General features: G+C 42.3%; 1 protein-coding gene across 1 annotated transcript in view; it reads right to left on the reverse strand.

Annotated features, from left to right (window-relative positions):
* The window catches only part of LOC125804613 (uncharacterized), a 62,428-nt gene extending 61,434 nt beyond the window's left edge, over window positions 1-994 (reverse strand). The window contains exon 1 of the mRNA XM_049483684.1: window positions 694-994. Within this exon, the coding sequence (XP_049339641.1) occupies window positions 694-994 (301 nt within the window). The remainder of the gene's footprint in view (window positions 1-693) is intronic.
* Between the last annotated feature and the right edge of the window lie 20,945 nt (window positions 995-21,939).

The raw sequence follows: 21,939 nt of genomic DNA on the forward strand, positions 1-21,939 counted from the left end.
ATAATTAGAATGGCACTAATGAGATAAAATAAGCTAAATTTGTCCACACTGTCAGGCAATTTCTCTTGGCAGAGTGCTGAACAGAGTGAACATTTGTTTTTCCTATTATAGGTATATGTTTAAGTAAAATGAACATTGTTGTTTTATTCTATAAACTATGGACAGCATTTATCCCAAATTCCAAATAAAAATATTATAATTCAGAGCATTTATTTGCAGACAGTGAGAAACAGCTGAACTAACAAAAAAAGATGTAGAGCTTTCAGACCTCAAATAATGCAAAGAAAACAAGTTCATATTCTTTAAATTTTTTTGAGTTCATAAATCAATAAAGTTTTCGTGCATCGGGCATGTTCTCCTCCACCAGTCGTACACACTGCTTTTGGATAACTTTATGTCACTCCTGGTGCAAAAATTCAAGCAGTTCAGTTTGGTTTGATGGCTTGTGATCATCCATTTTCTCCTTGATTATATTCCAGAGGTTTTCAATTTGGCAAAATCAAAGAAATTAATCATTTTTAAGTGGACTATTTTTTTCCAGAGCTGTACGTATATACAATTAAGCATGGAGCTCAGTATTAAGTGTGAAGAGCTTTAGTTTAGTTCAGTTCATGCATCCTGCTCTCAGAATCAGACGTTTAGACGTTTCTGAGAGTTGAACAAGTTTGCAGCTTAAATTAGGCCAGGCCTTACACAACAGGCTGCTGGGGCTCAGCTGCGTAAATGGGAACAGGCCCTCTTTCTTTAGTCTGTGGCTCCGGGTTGAAGATCTTGTGGCTTCCTGCATGCTGGATGATGACAGGCTGTAGAGCCGCTGAGCGAGCCAGAACGCAGGGGACCGGGCCAGGGCACGTTCCTCTCCTCCACTCTGCTCAGCTCTCCTCCACTGTCCTCCACTGTCTGTCCTCCACTCTCCTCCACTCCGCTCTGTCTTTTCCTGCAAGCTGCTGCTGCTGCTGGAACAGACCCGGCCTGCTGGAGACACATCCCACATCCCAACCGGAAAAACACACAACTCATCAACATTCCCATATCACTGACACTCTCTGACTCCTGAGCTCATCAGACTGTTTGAATATAAAAAATAAGGCTCCTTTATAAAGGGTTTATAATTTTATTTATAAAATTAATATTTATAGGTAATAATTTAAGTTGTAAATACTTCAAAAACATTCATAAATACAAAAATAGAAAGAACAACAGCATTTTTTTTACATATCTAATAAGATAATATTAAAAAGTAATATATAGTTAAATTAATTTATTAAGTTATTAACATAAATGTTACTGATGATTGATGGATGATACAAAGTAAGACAAGCGTCTGATAAGATCTGAGCTTTAAGAGTAATATTAATAAATTAATATGAAATCACTATTTGGTACATTCTATGTATGTGCTGTAACTGCTGTAACTATAACCTAATTAAAAAACATTAATAAATCACTTTATTAACTATTTTTAAAACATTTATAAAGGAGGCTTATTTTAAAGTGGTACCAAAAAAGACAAAGAACGATGTAGGAATGCTATCAAAAAGCATATTTAAAGTAAGATGAACCATTAAAAGTTGCTAAATTAAAGTTATTACCCAGAAAATATGGGCCATATAATTTTTATATTTCCAGTGTCAAATTTACAGAAGAAGGAAAAAACTCTACACTGAATGAAAGTTAATATTAAATTATATTTTTCATTTATTTTCATCATTGTGGAGCATTTCCATTCTTTAGTAGCACATTCATCACAAAATTCAGACATAATATTAAGATACAAAAAAATATGAGATACAAAAATTGGAGATACAAGATTATGTACTGATAAAAATGGTGTATTCACTGAAAAAGTGTGATTCTATGAATTCAAATAGAATTCAAAGAGCCCTTAATATTGTAATTAAAAGACTGCAAAATGACAAAAGCAACAAACTTATAATAACACAATGGTTGAAACATTAAAATAATATGGTGACAACACAAGGTGTCAATTAAACAGTGTAATTAACACTGTAATAACGTGGTAACTAGACAATAGTAATAACATGGCAATAACATAATGATGATAACATTGTAACAATGCATTTCTAGTAACAGTGCATAATAATAACAATTTATTAAGATTGTAAGAAAAAGTGAATCCGGATATTTTTGCCACCATTTTTTTTAAATATCTTCATCTACAAGACCAACGATTTCAGAAATTTCCCCGTCCACAAGGAAACGCCATAGCACTCAAAAACGCTAAAATGAACATAGATTTTCTAGACATTTGGACGTTTTCTTATCATTCCTCAGCAAAAACTACTTAGTTTAAAAAAATCTCCACCTTGCTTTTCGAAAAGCTCTGTTTTCATTGACCGAAAACACAGTTTTCATGTGGACAAAAGGCCAAAAAAATATCCTGCTTCGTGTGGACCACGGGGCCTCAAAGTTGTTGAGTTTTGAGAATCTCTATTTTACAGAGGGATTTCATTTTCTCTTGAGTAAAGTGTGGAGGTCCTGAGAGTTACCCCAGCTCCCCCTGCCACCCGAACACCGATCCGCTTAACCAGCCCTGAGATGATTGTCAGACTGGGGCCATGAAAAATAATCCACACAACTTTTTAGACTTTTACACATCCGTGAAGCTCTCTGAAAGCAACCCCCCCCCCCCCGTTCTCCTTTGTGTTTTTCAATTAAACCACTCCTCCCGATTCAAAGGCAGCCAGATCTAATACCGCTTTGATCTCGTAACCATAGGACAGACATGTAAATAGAGGTTGGCTTTTTGGGTGAGAAAGAGCTGGTAATTCTGCAGCGATGGGGCATCTCCTTTCACTGAGCTGGAACTTAAAAGTGCTCGAGCCTGGTGGTGAAGAGGCGGCAAACGCAAATAATCTCCCTCTCCAACAGAAGCCTTTGAATTACGCATGGCCCGACAGTTTTCTTTCATTCTGTTTCAATCCCACACCTAGCTCTATTTCCCCCCGAAAACACGATTAATCAAACATCGGCGTTTGAATGCACACAGGGAGAAAAGACACATGCTCATCAAAAGAAGCACTGTAATAAGTTGAAGAGTAATGAGTGGAGATGGGCAAATCGCAGCTAACACTATGCCTAATAGCGTCAGAGGACTTTGAACTGGGGAAATGAGGACATTTTCAGTTTTGTTTTGTTAGCGGCTGAGAAAGTTTGTTCCTACCTACAAAGTGTTTTTTTTAAAGTAAAGGGTTTTAAATTTCTTCGATTTCCTCAAGTAGTTTAAGAATTGAAGGCTCTAAAGGACACGGGGTGAGAGACTTTTAAGAGAGCAGGTATTATGTGAGTATAATAATAACAATAACATCTGCTCTGTGGTGGTATATCATGTGGTGGTCTTGACGTTGAAGAACAGGATGAAAGGATAATAATGAAGTACTGTATGCAGAGAAACAGATGCAGGACTACAGTCTGTAATTGTAGAAATACAGGGAATACAAGGAAGTAGTCATAATATTCTGATGAGACTGTGTATATTTAGTGCACATTGTACAAATTCTGAAATACAGTATCTGTTCAGTTACATATGACTGCGTAAATGACATACTATGAATTGACTTTGAGACTAAGCTGCAAATACAACATCCTCCTATGCTTTCTGATGCATCATTTTGCATATTTCATTCTATATTTTCATGGGACAACACTTAAGATAAGTAGTCAGTGTACAGCTTGTATAGCAATGTAAATTTGCTGTGCCATCAAAATAACTCAACACACAGCTATTATCTAAACCACCAGCGTGAAAAGTGAGTATATGGTGGACGTTAGAGACCTTGCACTCCTCCACCTTCTGTTTGGGGATGCCCCACAGACGCTCAATAGGGTTTTGATCCAGAGATACGCTTGGCCAATCCTTTAGCTTCCTCTACAAGGCAGTTGTCATCTTGGTGGTGTGTTTGATGTTGCTATTATATTGGAAAACTGCTATGCCATCATCTATATATTTAGATATTAAGCTAAACACATGAAATCAACTTAAGGGAGGCCTGTTCTTGGAAAAGTGCTGCATGACCTTGGCTATAATGCTGTATCTCAGTTTTAGGATGTTCGCGAACTGCTTATAGCCTAGGCCATCATTGTGGAGAGAAACAATTCTGTTTCTCACATCCTCAGAGAGTACTTTGCCATGAGATGCCATGTTGAATATCCAGTGCGCAGTATGAGAGAATTCTACCCATTCACTCCCTATTCACACCTGAGATCTTGTAACACTAACAAGTCACATGACACCAAAAATGGAAATGGATAATTGGGCACAATTTTCACAGTTTGTTGTCAGTGCACTGTAAATCCATACGTTGTTCGAACTCAAATGATTTAAGTCCGTTTTACATAAAATTTGATATTTCTAAACAATATTCAACTATTTTGAGTTAGTTGAACATTTGTGGGCACATAAATACAGTCAAACTGAGATATTTGGGTTGAACCAACTTATAATAACTGAGTTTAGTCTGTTGCCATTGGCAGCTTCTTTTCCATTGGCTTCTGTCACAATCTATTTGCATACTGGGTGAGTCCAACAGTTTTTGACACTCATCGTCAGTGTGTAGTGACTTCCCCTGGGCTACCTTAGAAATAAATCAAGTTCCCCATTAGTTGTAATAAACTGATGTTTTAATTTATGCTAACTCAAGTTTTCATTCCCCATTACTTAGAAAATGTATTCAAACTGGCTGCCTTAAAGAAGTTAGGTAAACTTAACTTATCCAGTCTTACAGTACAACAAAAATAAAAAAGTTAAATCAACTTCCCCTTTAGTTGTAATAACTTAATGTTCTAAGTTATGCTAACTTAAGATTTCATTACCCATTACTTAAAGTATATTGTTTTTGTGTTTTTCTTAGGTAAAAAGAATGATTGTATTTTTTTTTGTACTAAACAATTTTGAACTTGTTGTTTTACTCAATATTAGACATATTTTGATGAGCACACATTGCTGTGAGTGCCACTGCTGTCAGCTAAATATTTAACATCTCCCTGATTGGACCACAGGAAATACATTTTTAATCATGCACAATTTAGATATACAGTTAAAAGGTAATTTGAATTAAATTTTAAAATAAAAACCCTTTCAAATTCATGTCTGGCCCTAGACTGAAACCTGCCTACTGAGTACCCCGAACCTCGACTCTCTAACGAAAGCCAGAATTCTGTCCTGCCAGGCAAAGGGGTGGGGCACTTGGAATTGGTGACCATGCTAGAGACACTATGTTCCTTCTTCTGGGATTAAAGAACGCTAAACCAAACACATAAGCACACACACACACACACACACACACACATCAAGGATCACACAACCCGTTACAACAATAGTGGCACCTTGGAATCCTGGCCAGGCCTTTTATCCCGAGCCAAGCTGGAGAGTCGAGTACAAGCCCTCTTCTGTTCGAGAGGTTCTATTAGAGCTGCTCACTGCAGGAGCTCTCAGCACAACCTGCAGAGTGAAGAGGGGTGTTAGAAGTCCTGAATGAGCCTGAATGAGTGGACCTTCTGCAATCTCTCTCTCTCTCCCTCTCTCTCTTTTCTTTTCTCTTATTCTAAACCTCTCGCTCTGTTTCTCGCTCAGGAACTCTCCCTTTCTCTCTGTTTCTCATCACAAATAAATCATTTCCTCACAATAAGAAAGAACAGATTACAGGAGAGAAACGACAAATCTGTCCAGCAGCTCTGCTCAAGCACATCTACGCCCCACCAGGGAGCTGAACGAATAACCCACTGCCTTCTGCTGAAAAACGCTGGATTTAACTGATACCTGCTTTGCTTTAGACACTGACAGTTGACCACACACTTATTCCTTGTAGCGATGTTACATAAAAAAAAGAAAACACCCTGAATACTTTATTATCCGCTATTCAAACACTATTCTTTAATGATCACAGAACCACCACAGAGCAGCTATTATTGGGGGGTTTTGGGTGGTGGTTCATTCTCAGCGATCCATAGATACTGGCATGGTTTTTATATTCGTGTGTTTCTCTGGCAGTACAAGTGGATCAGACACTGCAGCAGTGCAGCTTGAGTTTTCAAACACTGTGTTTTTTGCTTATTATCCACTTTATTAGACACTTCTATCCAGGTGCTTCTAGACAGAAGATCTGAATCTATTGCTGCAAATTTTGTGTAAGTCATCTATTCCTTCATTGGTGGACGCGTCCCACAAGGACCGGGGAAATGCTATACTCAACTGATACCTGCTTTATACACTGACCTCCTCGCTATTAAACACTCCTACCTATAGCTGCTTTTAGACAGAAGCTCTGAATCTGTTGCTGCATGGTTTGTGTTGATCATGCTTTAGTCCTTTATCAGTGGTTACAGGATGCTGCCCATGGGATGCTGTCTATAGGAAACTGGAAAATGCCAGAATTTGGGTATCCTAAGCAAAAAGATGGGAGCTATTTTTAAAAGGGCTGAAACATCAGGATTTTATACAGGGTGAATTAAAGGTGATTAGGACAGTTTTTGTTGCTAGCACTAAATCAAAATAGTCAAATAGATCTGAATTTCTGTATTAGTAAAGCCATTTGTATGTAGTTTGTTTCATTTTATCCAACAAGAAAATAAACCTTGTATAGCTAAACTATCAAAATGTTGTAGGGATACAATTTTTGTTACCTCAGGAATGGCGTGGGAACACCCACACATGCACAAGCTGTTTGGTAGAAGCCGTTATCTTGTGTTTGAGATCAGTCCTTGGTTTGGCCCACGTGAAAAAAACTCGGCCAAGAGCTAAGGAAACAGAGGGGTACTAAAACAGACCAGGTGTGTGCAATCAGAAACTGGGAGAGCGTGAATGCCGTAGCATCACATGATACATGTTTTTCATTGGACAGCAAATATATACAGTATATTATAGGACAATGGACTAAACATTCTATAGAGTATGCTTAGGTGTTTAGATGATTATTCATTAATAATTCTAATCATCCAGTGAGTGAAATTGCACACGTACAGTATGCTGACTTTTGTACATTCTGCGTGTTATAAATGCAGCTTTATTCCATCTGTCACCTCACGTCTATATTTCATATTTTACTATAGGTCCTTAATTTTGTTTATTTATATTCCCACATTTTATTACCTGTATAATATAATAATATTATTTAATCTCTGTTGAAATGTGTTTTTAATGTGTTTTATTTATTTTTATTCTTGAATTTTATCTTGTAGTTTTTATGTGACTGGACAGTTGTGCAAACATTTCATTGCTGGTGATACCATGTATGACTTTGTATGTAACAAATTAAAATTATTTTTTTTCATTTGTATTTACTTATTCATTTATTGCTTAATTTATATATGCATAGTTTTGACTTGTTTTGATTTGTAGTGCTGTAGCTTGTTCACCATCTTTTCACAGATTTTTTTTTTTATCTCCTCTTTCCTCTCGCTGCTTTTTTTTTTTTAAGCGTACCGTATGGACACGCAGATGAAAGACATGCAGCAGAGCATGAAAATGACTTAATTAGCGCTAATAGCTTTTGATGGAACACATTTCCACTATTTGCCTCAATTAGGGATGGTTAATTTCTCTTAATTTTTTCTCCGGAAACGGCAGAGCAGATCTGTAGCAGGTGGGATTATTGACATATTGTATTGGTCTCAGGATGAAGGTCTTTGATGGGGCTCGGCTCTCGTTCTCTCAGGGCTGCTGAAGATGACTCGGAGCACTTGGCGGATGGTGCCAGCAGTGCATTGACTTTGCTGTGTTGTTCCCATGGTTAAGTAAAAGTAGCGTGTGAGGAGCCTGCGCTGGAGTCAGTGCATTAGACTCCATTACAGACATTGGCTTATTGTATAGAAGTGAGCAGAGTAACCAAGAGCATCTCTAAATCCAAGTCAAACTCTGACCTGTGCATTAATTCGACACTGACTCAGCAAACCTGCTGGCGATACAATGCTTTTTACAAAATGATGTGGATATTTAATGCTAATCTTAATCAAAGAGCTTATCGAGAAAGTCAATGAAATGTTGGGATGCTCTATTACTTTTAAAGACAGATACACTGTAGAGAGAAAAGTATTGGGACACATCCCCTTACTCATTAAATTAAGCTGGTTTTTTTTTTCAGTTCTGTTGCCACAGATGTATCAAGTCAAGCACCAACACTCCAGCATGGTTATGTAATAGAATGGTACTACTACAACAAGTCTAGTAAAGTGAAATTTCTTCTTATCCCCTACATATTCCACCATGTTTAGGAATTGAATGAACAAAGTTACACTTAGCGCCATTCTAGAAATCCAAGGATACTATACTATATATAATTTAGACGTTTTACACACAACCATTTATACTCCTCCACACACTGGTGAGAAGCGGTAGCCAATAATGCACAACATACTCTCAACCGGAAACAACCATCCACCTGGAAGACTGCATTGGGTACTACAGCATTTACCCGGTACAGAGTGCCAATCCATATCTGGGCACAGTCATACCTACATTTTATATACACACAATCATATACAATACACATACCTATACATACATATACAAATCAATTTAGAGTTTCCAATTTCCCTGATCTCCATGTTTTTGGACTGTGGAGGAAACCCACACAGACCCAGGGAAAATATGAAAACTCCACGCAGATAGGGACTTGAACCCAAGACCCCAGTGCTGGGAAGCGAATGCGCTAACCGCTAAGCCACTGTGCCAACAAATTACAGCAATTCAGCCATGTAGCTTCCAATTAGGGCTAAGTATTATTACTGATTTACATAATCAATTTGAGTCCAATTCACAATGTCCCAATTTGATTCGTTTTTATATTGATTTATTTAGAAATATTTCAGTAATAATTTGTTTAGATATGAAAGAGATTCAGAGAACTTAGCTTACATTATTACAAATATTAGTGTTCACCTGAAGAATTAACCCATTATTACACATTAGTATTATTATTTAATGTGCCCATAACACAAAGACTTGTGACCTGTGATTCCCATGCACTACCACACAACTTTAGTGACAAAAAAGTTTGGATTAATTTTGTTTTAATCTGAGTGTAAATGCATTTGAGGAAGTACAGGAAAAAAGTTTTAAAATAAGAATCCTTAATTTAAACTGTTTCCTCCTCAGCTGTGTCTTGTAATTTGTTTATGATCAGGTGAAGACTACTATTAAAAAAATAATCCTCATATCAGTATCTGGGTTGGAAACAGTGGTTAAGCATCACATTGAATATTGTAGTGAGAAAAAAATGATACACAAAAACAGAAAACTGCAAATTATGACCAATAATACCTAATTTTTTTAGCTGACTTGGATCTTTATAGTATAGTGTAGCATAGTGTAAAATATATGGACTTTTTCCAGTCATGATGGAAGAACCCAGCACTGCAGCGTGTGTGTGTATGTGTGTGTATAAGTAGCCTAATGCAGTGCAACAAGAGCAGACAAGGACATAGCACCCTCACCCCGGGCCATTATAGGCTTCCGATGAAATACTGTACATAACTCACTCAGTCAATCTCGTTAAAGAAATAGTGAATCAATGGAATTAACAAATCATTAATCCCCCACTCAATTGAAAAGTGATGGTCATTCATGAGGTATCAATGTGATTTACAGCAGCTATTCCTGCTCTGTCATTCCCTTCACTACAAGACCAGCAAATCAATGCTAGCAGTTACTAGTACAGCTATTCTTCACATTTAGCCTCAATAAATGTTTTATTAAACTGTGTGTGTGTGTGTGTGTGTTTGTGTGTGACAGAGAGAGAGAAAAGGAGAAAGAGAGAGAGAGAGAGAGAGAGAGAGAGAGAGAGAGATTGGTTTACATGTTCTTCCCTTTTAAAAAAAAAAACAGTCCATAATTTTGTGCTATACTGTCATGATTTTAATTTTGGAGCATTTCCATTGGGGCATTTACTATACATATCTTAAATATAGAAAAAAATCAGATTGTAGCTATTTTAAAAAACATATATGAACATTATGTTAGAAAGCTAATCCATGCAAACATAAATTCAAACCTAAGATGGTCAGAATATCTGTTTTTAGTTTATGTATTTTGGCTTAGTTACAGTTTAGTTTATTTATTTAATAAGCAATTAAAGAGCAGATCCTTAAAAATGCACCCCATTGATAACAAGCATATGGAGGTGTGGTGTATCTGGTGGACCAATTACTGGCTTTTCTCATTTGTACATTCCTTACAATAATTTTGAAAATAAGTTTTAGCGTGAGGAGGAATACTGTACCTATATAGGTAATGTATAAGTAAGATACATGGAATGACCATATTAGCTTATTGTAAAAGATTATTATTTTTGTTGTATCATAGTTACCTTATCTTGCTATATATTCTATTTTTATTTTATGTATTGATTTGCTTGCTGGAATTAGTTTCTTAAGAGTTGAAACTTCCTTCGGGCCTCTTGTTTCATCTCACTGTCTAAAAATATGGAGTTAATTGGTGTCACACAGGCCAGAGACAGGAGAGACAATTTAGGTCAATTTAAATTGAAAAATATTTTTTTAACCCACCCTACTGTATGTAAGATGCCAATACCTCAGTAACTGCAGAGCTCCACACCTGCTATTAGAGCTGCAAAGGGAGGCCGATCCCACACTAATGCCTGCATGTAGATAATGATGTAGTAAAAGTTCCTTTAGGTATAAAATGTATGTTTCCAGATACTTTTGTTCTTATAGTATATGTGGTAAAAACCTTCAAAGTTGTAGGAGTTAATTGGCGTCACACAGGCCAGAGACAGGAGAGACACTCTCAGACACAAATCACAAAGTTTATTAACAAATGAGCTAGGCTTATAAGAATTGTGAGGGACAGGCAGGGTCAGTAACCAAATGGCATGAAATATAAACAACATACCGGAGAGAATAGTCAAGCAAGCTGGGGTCATACACGAGATATCCAATACGACAAAAGGGGTAGGTAATAAAGAAGTCAAAAATACCAAAATAGGTTTGTAACAATGTAGTCAATAAACTGGGCAGGGCAAATACAAAATACAAAAACAAGTCAGCATCTAAAGGACAAAAACAGAACTAGATTTAATACTCAGCAATGAACTAAGAAAAGAGAGGGGTATTTATACAGGGGAGGCAGGTGGAAACAATCAGTAGCTCGGAGAGCTGGAACACCATAGCATCACGTGATCAGTGGATCAGTAATCCATCTGTTTAGGTTTTTGAGTAAATAAATGGTACTATCGCTCATATTAGAAATTTAAATATTTAATTGGTTTGACATTATTGTTCTGTGCTTGGTCATATTTTTAACACATCTATCCCACGTTTCAGCTCTACTAAACATGAATCATCTCACACAGTGACCGATAGCTATCTTTCCATGCTTAGTAATGGTACTCCTGTTGTTCTCCAGCAGCCAAACAGGCAGGTGGCAGAGTGCCTAGAATACAGCGGCCAGCTTCAGATAAAGCGCAAAACTCTTCCTATAAACACGCTTCAATTTTTAATTCCCGCCCCGCTGTCTGGAGCCGAGGCTGGTGACCGGCGTCTGAGCGAGGGTCGCGGGCCGCTCGGCTGATTATCGATCATTTAGCATGTGAGGACACGGGGAGGAACTGAGGTGCGAATAAAAGAGGTAAGGCGGCCCCTCAGCCGTGGCAGGCGGAGTCACAGGCCAGTGAATTAGAGGACATCAGCCATGTTTCATAGCTTGTTTGTGCTTTAGAAAAGACAATTCCCTTATGCTAATGTTAGTACAACATGAATTTCCCTCAAGGCTACAGCAGGGCTTTTTACTTTTATTACCTGAGTGCTCCGGGGCCCAAAGGCCAAGGCAGGGAGCCATTTGCAGGTGGGCTCACGGAATATATAGCCTCGTAAAAGTCAGTCTGCCATGCCTGCCCAAGCGCAATTACAAATGGCATTATGTAAACTGATGCGTGTTCCTACAGTAATGCCATTACCTTTACATCCCTCATCGCTCTCACTGCACAGGCAAAATAGGCTGGCCTACCATTACCAAACTGACCATTGAGCCATGGCTCGTCTAGACATTTAGTATTATTTTAATTGAGCACTCTAAAGCATTGCTTATTGGAAAAATATATTATTCATTCCTATATTTTCATCCATATTTTTCATTATGTGGCCTTTAGCCACATAACTCATCCCCTCATCACATATCATCTTCAGATTATTCAGTATGACTGGGCGATCTGGCATGTATCTTTTTGATTGAATCAATGGTTTTCCTCAAAAAAAAAAAAAAAAAAAAAAAAAAATATATATATATATATATATATATATATATATATATATATATATATATATATATATAAATACATTGTTTTCCCATAAAATTTTGCCCCTATCAAATCCAAGTCTTCTCTTTGCCTGAAAGCCCCCAAACTGCACACACTCCCCAAACTCTAATCCACAATCATTCCAGCCTGCACTCATCTATTTATCATTTTTTCATCCCTCATTCCTTCCATTCTCTCCCATTCATTTTCACCCACACAAGCCATAGAGGTTCTGTTTCCGACAGCCAATAAAGCTCTTGATCTTCTTCAGGTCAGGTAACTGAAGTCTAATCTACAGTCATACTGCACTGATCTCATCAGTTTTTCCACTTTTTATCCCTTGTTTCATTTTAGCTGTGCAATCATCCTGTGTTACCTTGCGAAAAATGCACTTTTCAAGTTAATAATATTATAATTTGTAGTATTTTTTATTAGTGTGATTGCAGTATGCAATCACAGTATTGTTCTTCTTAAGTCTTATTAGTGTGATTGCAGTAATGCAATCACAGTATTGTTCTTCTTAAGTCTTATTAGTGTGATTGCAGTAATGCAATCACAGTACTGATCTTCTTAAGTCTTATTCTTCTTCTTCTTCTTATTATTATTAGTGTGATTGCAGATCACACTATTGATCTTCTTAAGTCTGTTTCTTATTATTATTAGTGTGATTGCAGTAATGCAATCACAGTATTGTTCTTCTTAAGTCTTATTCTTCTTCTTCTTCTTCTTATTATTATTATTATTATTATTATTATTATTCCACCTGTTTTTTGTCCGGTTAACTAGTGCCGCAGTTTTCGAAATATCGACTTCGTTCAAAAGAGAAAACGTGCGTCCATATCGGGAATGGTGGGCTTGTATACAGCTTTCCGATCGGACTTACGTTTTTCGTAAAAACTTCGTAAGTACGCGTTTTTTTGCCCATTGAAAATGAATGGGCAGAACTTTGCACGCCCGTGGACGTCGCAATTTTTGAAATACTAAGATGAAACCAATTGAGGACCTGTAGAACTTATTGAGCTCTTTCCGAAAATATGCGTTACGAAAAGTTACGACGTACGGATTTCGTACGAATGTCGTACGAAGTGGCCCCATTGGAATGAATGGGGCCAATCGGAGGACGGCAGCTAGATCGAAGGACAGGTAGCTAGAACTCCAGTACTGTGTGTAATGGAGCAGCTATGGGATAAATCAGCGTTAGGTCAAAAGTTTGGACACCCCGGCCCCCCAGTACTGTGTGTAATGGAGCCACGGGTCAAAAGTTTGGACACCCCGGCCCCCCAGTACTGTGTGTAATGGAGCCACGGGTCAAAAGTTTGGACACCCCCGAACGGCCAGAGCAACCTAGCGTGCATAGCTGATTGATGTATTTGCACGTTGCGTAGCAACGTGCAAACACCATTTAATCAAATTTATGCATATACATCACCTAGCAACCACCTAGAAACACCATAGCAACCACCCCGGATACCATAGCAACACCTTAGCAACCGCCTAGCAACACCATAGCAACCACCTAGCAACCATCTAGCAACACCTTAGCAACCACCCCAGATACCATAGCAACACCTTAGCAACCCCCTAGCAACACCCTAGCAACCACCTAGCAACCACCTAGCAACACCTTAGCAACCACCCCGGATACCATAGCAACACCTTAGCAACCGCCTAGCAACACCCTAGCAACCACCTAGCAACCACCTAGCAACACCTTAGCAAACACCCCGGATACCATAGCAACACCTTAGCAACCGCCTAGCAACACCCTAGCAACCACCTAGCAACCACCTAGCAACACCTTAGCAACCACCCCGGATACCATAGCAACACCTTAGCAACCGCCTAGCAACACCCTAGCAACCACCTAGCAACACCTTAGCAACCACCCCGGATACCATAGCAACACCTTAGCAACCGCCTAGCAACACCCTAGCAACCACCTAGCAACCACCTAGCAACACCTTAGCAACCACCCCGGATACCATAGCAACACCTTAGCAACCGCCTAGCAACACCCTAGCAACCACCTAGCAACCACCTAGCAACACCTTAGCAACCACCCCGGATACCATAGCAACACCTTAGCAACCGCCTAGCAACACCCTAGCAACCACCTAGCAACACCTTAGCAACCACCCCGGATACCATAGCAACACCTTAGCAACCGCCTAGCAACACCCTAGCAACCACCTAGCAACACCTTAGCAACCACCCCGGATACCATAGCAACACCTTAGCAACCGCCTAGCAACACCTTAGCAACCACCTAGCAACACCTTAGCAACCACCCCGGATACCATAGCAACACCTTAGCAACCGCCTAGCAACACCTTAGCAACCACCTAGCAACACCTTAGCAACCACCCCGGATACCATAGCAACACCTTAGCAACCGCCTAGCAACACCCTAGCAACCACCTAGCAACCACCTAGCAACACCTTAGCAACCACCCCGGATACCATAGCAACACCCTAGCAACCACCTAGCAACACCTTAGCAACCACCCCGGATACCATAGCAACACCTTAGCAACCGCCTAGCAACACCTTAGCAACCACCTAGCAACCACCTAGCAACACCTTAGCAACCACCCCGGATACCATAGCAACACCTTAGCAACCGCCTAGCAACACCTTAGCAACCACCTAGCAACCACCTAGCAACACCTTAGCAACCACCCTGGATACCATAGCAACACCTTAGCAACCGCCTAGCAACACCTTAGCAACCACCTAGCAACACCTTAGCAACCACCCCAGATACCATAGCAACACCTTAGCAACCGCCTAGCAACACCTTAGCAACCACCTAGCAACCACTTAGCAACACCTTAGCAACCACCCCGGATACCATAGCCACACCTTAGCAACCACTTAGCAACACCATAGCAGATACCAGCCAGCACTGCAATCACACTCGCAGTTTCTGTAGGAACTGCAATCTAGTTATTAGTGTGATTGCAGATCACACTATTGATCTTCTTAAGTCTGTTTCTTATTATTATTATTATTATTATTCCACCTGTTTTTTGTCCGGTTAACTAGTGCCGCAGTTTTCGAAATATCGACTTCGTTCAAAAGAGAAAACGTGCGTCCATATCGGGAATGGTGGGCTTGTATACAGCTTTCCGATCGGACTTACGTTTTTCGTAAAAACTTCGTAAGTACGCGTTTTTTTGCCCATTGAAAATGAATGGGCAGAACTTTGCACGCCCGTGGACGTCGCAATGTTTGAAATACGAAGATGAAACCAATTGAGGACCTGTAGAACTTATTGAGCTCTTTCCGAAAATATGCGTTACGAAAAGTTACGACGTACGGATTTCGTACGAATGTCGTACGAAGTGGCCCCATTGGAATGAATGGGGCCAATCGGAGGACGGCAGCTAGATCGAAGGACAGGTAGCTAGAACTCCAGTACTGTGAGTGTATGGAGCAGCTATGGGATAAAACAGCATTAGGTCAAAAGTTTGGACACCCCGGCCCCCCAGTACTGTATGTAATGGAGCCATGGGTCAAAAGTTTGGACACCCCGGCCCCCCAGTACTGTGTGTAATGGAGCCACGGGTCAAAAGTTTGGACACCCCCGAACGGCCAGAGCAACCTAGCGTGCATAGCTGATTGATGTATTTGCACGTTGCGTAGCAACGTGCAAACACCATTTAATCTAATTTATGCATATAAATCACCTAGCAACCACCTAGAAACACCATAGCAACCACCCCGGATACCCTAGCAACACCTTAGCAACCGCCTAGCAACACCCTAGCAACCACCTAGCAACCACCTAGCAACACCTTAGCAACCATCCCGGATACCATAGCAACACCTTAGCAACCGCCTAGCAACACCCTAGCAACCACCTAGCAACCACCTAGCAACACCTTAGCAACCACCCCGGATACCATAGCAACACCTTAGCAACCGCCTAGCAACACCTTAGCAACCACCTAGCAAACACCTAGCAACACCTTAGCAACCACCCCGGATACCATAGCAACACCTTAGCAACCGCCTAGCAACACCTTAGCAACCACCTAGCAACCACCTAGCAACACCTTAGCAACCACCCCGGATACCATAGCAACACCTTAGCAACCGCCTAGCAACACCTTAGCAACCACCTAGCAACCACCTAGCAACACCTTAGCAACCACCCCGGATACCATAGCAACACCTTAGCAACCGCCTAGCAACACCCTAGCAACCACCTAGCAACCACCTAGCAACACCTTAGCAACCACCCCGGATACCATAGCAACACCTTAGCAACCGCCTAGCAACACCCTAGCAACCACCTAGCAACCACCTAGCAACACCTTAGCAACCACCCCGGATACCATAGCAACACCTTAGCAACCGCCTAGCAACACCCTAGCAAACACCTAGCAACCACCTAGCAACACCTTAGCAACCACCCAAGATACCATAGCAACACCTTAGCAACCGCCTAGCAACACCCTAGCAACCACCTAGCAACCACCTAGCAACACCTTAGCAACCACCCCGGATACCATAGCAACACCTTAGCAACCGCCTAGCAACACCCTAGCAACCACCTAGCAACCACCTAGCAACACCTTAGCAACCACCCCGGATACCATAGCAACACCTTAGCAACCGCCTAGCAACACCCTAGCAACCACCTAGCAACCACCTAGCAACACCTTAGCAACCACCCCGGATACCATAGCAACACCTTAGCAACCGCCTAGCAACACCCTAGCAACCACCTAGCAACCACCTAGCAACACCTTAGCAACCACCCAAGATACCATAGCAACACCTTAGCAACCGCCTAGCAACACCCTAGCAACCACCTAGCAACCACCTAGCAACACCTTAGCAACCACCCCGGATACCATAGCAACACCTTAGCAACCACCTAGCAACCACCTAGCAACCACCTAGCAACACCTTAGCAACCACCCCAAATACCATAGCAACACCTTAGCAACCGCCTAGCAACACCTTAGCAACCGCCTAGCAACACCTTAGCAACCACCTAGTAACCACCTAGCAACACCTTAGCAAGCACCCCAGATACCATAGCAACACCTTAGCAACCGCCTATCAACACCTTAGCAACCGCCTAGCAACACCTTAGCAACCACCTAGTAACCACCTAGCAACACCTTAGCAACCACCCCGGATACCATAGCAACACCTTAGCAACACCTTAGCAGATACCAGCCAGCACTGCAATCACACTCGCAGTTTCTGCAGGAACTGCAATCTAGTTATTATTATTATTCCACCTGTTTTTTGTCCGGTTAACTAGTGCCGCAGTTTTCGAAATATCGACTTCGTCCAAAAGAGAAAACGTGCGTCCTTATCGGGAATGGTGGGCTTGTATACAGCTTTCCGATCGGACTTACGTTTTTCGTAAAAACTTCGTAAGTACCCGTTTTTTTGCCCATTGAAAATGAATGGGCAGAACTTTGCACGCCTGTGGACGTCGCAATTTTTGAAATACGAAGATGAAACCAATTGAGGACCTGTAGAACTTATTGAGCTCTTTCCGAAAATATGCGTTACGAAAAGTTACGTCGTACGGATTTCGTACGATTGTCGTACGAAGTGGCCCCATTGGAATGAATGGGGCAAATCGGAGGACGGCAGCTAGATCGAAGGACAGGTAGCTAGAACTCCAGTACTGTGTGTAATGGAGCAGCTATGGGATAAAACAGCATTAGGTCAAAAGTTTGGACACCCCGGCCCCCCAGTACTGTGTGTAATGGAGCCACGGGTCAAAAGTTTGGACACCCCAGAGCCCCAGCACTGTGTGTAATGGAGCCACGGGTCAAAAGTTTGGACACCCCAGAGCCCCAGCACTGTGTGTAATGGAGCCACGGGTCAAAAGTTTGGACACCCCAGAGCCCAGTACTGTGTGTAATGGAGCCACGGGTCAAAAGTTTGGACACCCCAGAGCCCCAGCACTGTGTGTAATGGAGCTGCGGGTCAAAAGTTTGGACACCCCAGAGCCCCAGCACTGTGTGTAATGGAGTCACGGGTCAAAAGTTTGGACACCCCAGAGCCCCAGCACTGTGTGTAATGGAGCCACGGGTCAAAAGTTTGGACACCCCAGAGCCCCAGTACTGTGTAATGGAGCCACGGGTCAAAAGTTTGGACACCCCAGTGCCCCAGTACTGTGTGTAATGGAGCAACTGGTCAAAAGTTTGGGTACCCCGGTCAGCTCTGCAATCACACTCGCAGTTTCTGTAGGAACTGCAATCTAGTTCCACCTGTTTTTTGTCCGGTTAACTAGTGCCGCAGTTTTCGAAATATCGACTTCGTTCAAAAGAGAAAACGTGCGTCCTTATCGGGAATGGTGGGCTTGTATACAGCTTTCCGATCGGAATTACGTTTTTCGTAAAAACTTCGTAAGTACGCGTTTTTTTGCCCATTGAAAATGAATGGGCAGAACTTTGCACGCCCGTGGACGTCGCAATTTTTGAGATACGAAGATGAAACCAATTGAGGACCTGTAGAACTTATTGAGCTCTTTCCGAAAATATGCGTTACGAAACGTTACGACGTACAGATTTCGTACGAATGTCGTACGAAGTGGCCCCATAGGAATGAATGGGGCCAATCGGAGGACGGCAGCTAGATCGAAGGACAGGTAGCTAGAACTCCAGTACTGTGAGTGTATGGAGCAGCTATGGGATAAAACAGCATTAGGTCAAAAGTTTGGACACCCCGGCCCCCCAGTACTGTGTGTAATGGAGCCATGGGTCAAAAGTTTGGACACCCCGGCCCCCCAGTACTGTGTGTAATGGAGCCACGGGTCAAAAGTTTGGACACCCCCGAACGGCCAGAGCAACCTAGCGTGCATAGCTAATTGATGTATTTGCACGTTGCGTAGCAACGTGCAAACACCATTTAATCTAATTTATGCATATAAATCACCTAGCAACCACCTAGAAACACCATAGCAACCACCACAGATACCATAGCAACACCTTAGCAACCGCCTAGCAACACCTTAGCAACCACCTAGCAACCACCTAGCAACACCTTAGCAACCTCCCCGGATACCATAGCAACACCTTAGCAACCGCCTAGCAACACCTTAGCAACCGCATAGCAACCACTTAGCAACACCTTAGCAACCACCCCGGATACCATAGCAACACCTTAGCAACCGCCTAGCAACCACCTAGCAACCACCTAGCAACCACCTAGCAACACCTTAGCAACCACCCCGGATACCATAGCAACACCTTAGCAACCGCCTAGCAACACCTTAGCAACCACCTAGCAACCACCTAGCAACACCTTAGCAACCACCCCGGATACCATAGCAACACCTTAGCAACCGCCTAGCAACACCCTAGCAACAACCTAGCAACCACCTAGCAACACCTTAGCAACCACCCTGGATACCATAGCAACACCTTAGCAACCGCCTAGCAACACCCTAGCAACCACCTAGCAACCACCTAGCAACACCTTAGCAACCACCCCGGATACCGTAGCAACACCTTAGCAACCGCCTAGCAACACCCTAGCAACCACCTAGCAACCACCTAGCAACACCTTAGCAACCACCCTGGATACCATAGCAACACCTTAGCAACCGCCTAGCAACACTCTAGCAACCACCTAGCAACCACCTAGCAACACCTTAGCAACCACCCCGGATACCATAGCAACACCTTAGCAACCGCCTAGCAACACCTTAGCAACCACCTAGCAACCACTTAGCAACACCTTAGCAACCACCACGGATACCATAGCAACACCTTAGCAACCGCCTAGCAACACCCTAGCAACCACCTAGCAACCACCTAGCAACACCTTAGCAACCACCCCGGATACCATAGCAACACCTTAGCAACCGCCTAGCAACACCCTAGCAACCACCTAGCAACACCTTAGCAACCACCCCAGATACCATAGCAACACCTTAGCAACCGCCTAGCAACACCCTAGCAACCACCTAGCAACACCTTAGCAACCACCCCGGATACCATAGCAACACCTTAGCAACCGGCTAGCAACACCTTAGCAACCACCTAGCAACCACCTAGCAACACCTTAGCAACCACCCCGGATACCATAGCAACACCTTAGCAACCGCCTAGCAACACCCTAGCAACCACCTAGCAACCACCTAGCAACAGCTTAGCAACTACCCCGGATACCATAGCAACACCTTAGCAACCGCCTAGCAACACCCTAGCAACCACCTAGCAACCACCTAGCAACACCTTAGCAACCGCCTAGCAACACCCTAGCAACCACCTAGCAACCACCTAGCAACACCTTAGCAACCACCCCGGATACCATAGCAACACCTTAGCAACCGCCTAGCAACACCTTAGCAACCACCTAGCAACCACCTAGCAACACCTTAGCAACCACCCCGGATACCATAGCAACACCTTAGCAACCGCCTAGCAACACCCTAGCAACCAACTAGCAACACCTTAGCAACCACCCCGGATACCATAGCAACACCTTAGCAACACCATAGCAGATACCAGCCAGCACTGCAATCACACTCGCAGTTTCTGTAGGAACTGCAATCTAGTTCTTCTTCTTCTTATTAGTGTGATTGCAGTATGCAATCACAGTACTGTTATTCTTAAGTCTTATTCTTATTATTATTCCACCTGTTTTTTGTCCGGTTAACTAGTGCCGCAGTTTTCGAAATATCGACTTCGTTCAAAAGAGAAAACGTGCGTCCATATCGGGAATGGTGGGCTTGTATACAGCTTTCCGATCGGACTTACGTTTTTCGTAAAAACTTCGTAAGTACGCGTTTTTTTGCCCATTGAAAATGAATGGGCAGAACTTTGCACGCCCGTGGACGTCGCAATTTTTGAAATACGAAGATGAAACCAATTGAGGACCTGTAGAACTTATTGAGCTCTTTCCGAAAATATGCGTTACGAAAAGTTACGACGTACGGATTTCGTACGATTGTCGTACGAAGTGGCCCCATTGGAATGAATGGGGCCAATCGGAGGACGGCAGCTAGATCGAAGGACAGGTAGCTAGAACTCCAGCACTGTGTGTAATGGAGCAGCTATGGGATAAAACAGCGTTAGGTCAAAAGTTTGGACACCCCGGCCCCCCAGTACTGTGTGTAATGAAGCCACGGGTCAAAAGTTTGGACACCCCAGAGCCCCAGTACTGTGTGTAATGGAGCCACGGGTCAAAAGTTTGGACACCCCCGAACGGCCAGAGCAACCTAGCGTGCATAGCTGATTGATGTATTTGCACGTTGCGTAGCAACGTGCAAACACCATTTAATCTAATTTATGCATATACATCACCTAGCAACCACCTAGCAACACCTTAGCAACCACCTAGCAACCACCTAGCAACACCTTAGCAACCACCCCGGATACCATAGCAACACCTTAGCAACCGCCTAGCAACAGCTTAGGAGTGACCTACCAACCACTTAGCAACACCATAGCAACCACCCTGGATACCTTAGCAACCGCCTAGCAACACCCTAGCAACCACCTAGCAACCACCTAGCAACACCTTAGCAACCACCCCGGATACCATAGCAACACCTTAGCAACCGCCTAGCCACACCCTAGCAACCACCTAGCAACACCTTAGCAACCACCCCGGATACCCTAGCAACACCTTAGCAACCGCCTAGCAACACCTTAGCAACCACCTAGCAACCACCTAGCAACACCTT

This window comes from Astyanax mexicanus, chromosome 9 (genome assembly GCF_023375975.1).
Source record: "Astyanax mexicanus isolate ESR-SI-001 chromosome 9, AstMex3_surface, whole genome shotgun sequence".
In the NCBI taxonomy this organism is placed as follows: Eukaryota; Metazoa; Chordata; class Actinopteri; order Characiformes; family Acestrorhamphidae; genus Astyanax; species Astyanax mexicanus.